At 41.0% G+C, this 4498-nt stretch overlaps 1 protein-coding gene across 1 annotated transcript; it reads right to left on the minus strand.

Moving 5' to 3' along the window:
* Positions 1 to 779: 779 nt before the first annotated feature.
* Positions 780 to 2284, minus strand: LOC134215603 (carboxypeptidase B-like). Its single transcript, XM_062694754.1, has 5 exons — positions 2189 to 2284; positions 1923 to 2120; positions 1584 to 1859; positions 1292 to 1532; positions 780 to 1229 (listed from the first exon to the last, which is right to left on the minus strand). The coding sequence occupies exons 1-5, from the start codon at positions 2260 to 2262 to the stop codon at positions 780 to 782; spliced, it is 1239 nt and encodes a 412-aa protein (XP_062550738.1). The 5' UTR covers positions 2263 to 2284.
* Between the last annotated feature and the right edge of the window lie 2214 nt (positions 2285 to 4498).

Here is a 4498-nt window from a genome sequence, read left to right on the forward strand (position 1 = left end):
CCGAAAGCCAGAAAAATCGGCAACAGATACCACAATTGGCGGAATCCTTTGCTTTTTCGCATGAATCGAATCACCTGGGCTAGAGGTATATTCGATTTGCTCAATTTCATCATTAATCAAATCGAACTGATTGCTCAGTTCGATAGGAGAAGAAACAATGTCAACATTAGATTTAGAAAGAATATCAGAAGTCTCCAGCTTCCTTCTATTTTTTCCGCGCTTGGGCAGGACGGTCTTGAAACCTTGTTTTTCGAAGGAAGTGGAGAATTCAGAGACTCCCCCTTCCTCTTGTTTTGTTAATACTCATTGCTGAGCGTGGAGACGTGACCTTCTAAGAGGTATTTTCCCAGAACGGTGTCCCTGCAGGATTACCACCGCTTGTCGGAATTTTACTTCCGCAAACGGGTCCAACGTAAAACGAAGGCACGGGTCCTTGCAAAGATCGTAACGGGATCAGTGGGTACAAATAGCGCTAAGAAGCACCGTTGAAATTAAAATAGCTTCGGGTAGTATTAAAATCTTCCTTCCGCAAAGAGAGAAAGAACCGCACAGCACGAAAGCACGATGCGGTCTCTTTTGGGATGTTTAGAACCCCTTCCTCTCTGTCACGTTTTTTTGTATACCTTGTACATGTACTGTCACAAAATCTTAGACCCCCTCCCCCTTAAAACCTGTGAGAGAATCGGGATATTACTGTTTTAAAATTCTTAGTGGTTCGAATCCTGTTTCGATTTGAAACAAATCAGTCTGTAGCACTGTTGGAAGAAAATTTTATTTTCCTAAATATCACTGGACATTGATCGGAAAATTTGGAAAGTAGCATGCGCAACATTCAGGAGCTCGGATGCAGGCAAATCGAATCCAGTACTTCCACCTCCAGTCAGCTCCAGTGTATAGCCGTACTGGAATCCAGCGTGTCCTACTGCGTAGTCGGTACTTGTACCGTAAGCAGAGTACAAAACATAAGCGCTATTTCCTACGATATAGTTGGGGCCACCAACAGACAGGACAGCATCCCTTGCCCTTTCGCCAATGGTTGCATGTTCGGCAGCGTTATCAACAGGAACGAATGGCGTTGCATATGCGAATGGGTACAGGATCATATTCCCATACGTGTGAACTGCTAGATAAAGCACCAAACTGCTTCTATAACGCTCCATGAGTGCTACTAGCGCTTGAGTTTCCTTTTCAGATGACGGAATTCTACCTCCATAAGTGATGGAACATCGCTAAAATTACAGTTAGATTGAGTGATTAGTTTGTACAGTCCATAATTTATTAGTACTCCTACATTGGAGCCAAGCCTCCATTGGTATGCGAAATTGCGGTTCAGGTCAACGCCTGTGCACTGGATGGAGGATCGGAACCGATTCTTACGCCACAAACGGTCAGTTAGATGCGAATACTCATAACCATCCGGATTCGCCACAGGAACGATGACCCAGTCGTTCTCAAACATGTCCTCATATTCATAGCTGTGCTCTACCAGTTCGTGGATGAGATATACCACAGACATAACTCCAGCCCATTCGCTGGAAAATTCGTAGCATATTAAGAAGTATTTTCCGTAAACGAGTTCTTACCGCGCATGTATTCCACCATCGATGAAGATCACGGGCTTCGTGCCATTGACTTGGCCACTGGTACTTGTAATAGTGATGGACTTGATTTCGCGGTTCTCTTCAGTATGACCAATAACCTCAACCGATACCAAATTTGGATACTCGACTGCCAATTCATCGATATAATCGTAGATCTCTTGGGTATTCCAGAAGTGATCAAAATCAACGGTGCTACGACCAGATGCTAATTTTGCTTTTCTATATTCGTTATTGTAGTTCCGCTCAGCTTCGATGGTTCTGTAAAATAATTCACATACTAGTCTTCTATTGCACTGTTTCATAAAACGAACAACTACTCACGTTTCCACATCGTCGATTATGACCTCATGAGAAATGTGGTTCGACACTAGAAAACTTTCAAAATCTTGCTGCAAATCGGGGTGGATCATTATACGATGCCCCGCACCGTCCCAAAAGTCCACACCATCCTTTTCCTCCCATTGCTTCAGTCCAGCTTGTTCATCTCTGGACGCGAACTCAATTTTATACACTTTGTAACTGAAACAAAACACAACTTTCAGCTTGAACCACAATAAACTTATCTGGAACTAAAGTTCAATTTTTACTTTCTGTAAGAAACTTGTTCTGCATTAATCAGCAAGCCCAAAGTAAGCAACACGACCGTTGCTGTTAATTTCATTCTGATGCCACGCACTTTGTAGTTCAAATCGATCAATGGTTACGGTAGCGCGTGACGTCTGCTATTTTATAGCTGTAATCGTGCTTGTCTAGCTGATAAAATTTTGATATGATTCCAATCCAATAAAGATTAGTTTTTTTTAGGGTCGGTTTTTCTCTCTGGCGACTACGTAATAAATGTTTTATTTGTTTCCTGAAATATGTCTGTCTTCTTCTTATTGGCATTTCATCCCCACACCGGAACAGAGCCGCATCACAGCTTAGTGTTCATTAAGCACTTCCACAGTTATTAACAGCGAGGTTTCTAAGCCAGGTTACCATTTTTGCATTCGTATATCATGAGGCTAACACGATGATACTTTTATGCCCAGGGAAATCGAGACAATTTCTAATCCAAAAATTGCCTTGACCGGCACCGGGAATCGAACCCAGCCACCCTCAGCATGGTTTTGCTTTGTAGCTGTGCGTCTTACCGCACGGCTAAGGAAGCCCCCAAAATATGTCTGTACCTACCTCAAATATCGTTTCATTGCAGACGTAATACTGGAGAAATTATCATCGACCATCATGACTAATGTACAGACGGAAATCGTATGGCCCTGGGTGTGGCGCTCTTAGTATCGCTCACGTTGTGTATTCCAGACGTGCCTTTCTTGTATATTAAGTATACGGAAAAGCTAAAGGACCGCTCCAAACGCGAGCTTCTGATAGAAGGCTCGGAGACCCATAGTGTTATATATGATGTCTGTACTGCCTATGATCGCATATCAGTCCCATATGAATTTTAGTCGTTTTCGAGTTAGCACCTGTAACGGTCATTTTCATCATAGTATCATCGAATTTAACTGTTAAAAAGGAATGTTTGTTCAGCAAAAGTCGAAAAAAAATATCAAGTTTGTCCCAGATGGAAAATGACCGCATATGAGTCCCTTTTTCTTTGATAATGGGACTCATATGCGGTCATTTTCAAGATGGGACAAGTAGGCTTGATGTTTGTTCCTCATTTTCTCCATTTGATGTTTTTTTTATTTGTCCCATAGACTGATATACCATCATAGGCAGCAGTGTTGGTAAAATCACTCATAAATCTCAATCAACGAGCGCTCCCGTGCGAACGAAATCGTCTGCGATTTTAAAGGAATGCATCACGCTTGAGTATTTCATGCTTGAAAGCATCATTTCACTCATTTGCCAAAAAGTCATTTTGTTTAAAAACGCATTTGAAATCCATTTGGTCTGTGTCTAATATTTTATGCGACAAACGTCAATTCACTGTTTTTAACGAAGGAGATCAAAAGAAAATCTACGATGATTCAACTCATCCATGAGTTTTTAGGAGCTGAGTTGGGTGCGTTTCAACTCACGCTTGATTTGAATTATCCATGAGTTTTGAGATTTTGAGTTTTTACCAACACTGGCTAGGCAGTAGGGGAAGGTGGGAAGACTTGATCCCCGGGGAGACTTAATCATCCCCTGTTTTATCGAGAACTAAACTGCCCATAAATGCATAAGAGTCCCACGTGATTTTCCATCAAAATCGAGATAAATCCAAAAAACGGCCATAAATCGCTTCTTCTTTATCAGTGTCATCAAAATAAAAAAAAGTTCCGCAAATTTAAAAAAATTCTTGCGCGACCTGTCCCATGTTAAAAAAATGCATAACAGTCTCACAGAAGAATATGGTGATATTTCCTTATCTCAATCACACAGAATAAGACAACGTCAAGGCAAATCATTAACGAAGAACAACGTATATTTTTTACAACAACAAGTTTATTTGACCCATTTACTTAAAAGATTTTTGATGGAATTCAATAATTATTCATTTCTTCTCATCGGTATCAGACGTCTCCTTCTCTGTCAGAGTTTTCCAATACTCTTTTTTGTCCTCTTCAATTACTGAGAGAATTACCTTTAACAATGCTGTTTTACGCTTTGAATCGATCCCTCGCGGAAGCTGTTTGAAATGTAAATCTTGAAACAGATCGAAACCTGTAGACGACACCACTTTAAGTTGTTTCTTAGTGAATAGCATAACACTGTCCAACACAGCACCCATGTTCAACGAATCGCCGTACTTCAAAGCGTAGCTTCCTTTCTGGATTACAACCTGCTTCATTTTGTCCATATAAGGCCGAGGATGGATATTCTTGAGAGCGTACTGAGATATCTGTGTTTCAAAAAAATCCTGATGATGCATTTGGAACACTGTTACATTTTCCTCTGCACATTCCAAC

The sequence above is a fragment of the Armigeres subalbatus genome, chromosome 2, assembly GCF_024139115.2.
Source record: "Armigeres subalbatus isolate Guangzhou_Male chromosome 2, GZ_Asu_2, whole genome shotgun sequence".
Taxonomy (NCBI): domain Eukaryota; kingdom Metazoa; phylum Arthropoda; class Insecta; order Diptera; family Culicidae; genus Armigeres; species Armigeres subalbatus.

Bases quoted from the DNA above. Each gene is read 5' to 3' on its own strand.
- LOC134215603 (XM_062694754.1), bottom strand. From the start codon at position 2,262: ATGAAATTAACAGCAACGGTCGTGTTGCTTACTTTGGGCTTGCTGATT. The intron at 1,533-1,583 runs GTAAGAACTCGT...CGAATTTTCCAG, and splicing joins GATGGTGGAATACATGCGCG to CGAATGGGCTGGAGTTATGT. The intron at 1,230-1,291 runs GTAGGAGTACTA...CTGTAATTTTAG, and splicing joins AATGGAGGCTTGGCTCCAAT to CGATGTTCCATCACTTATGG.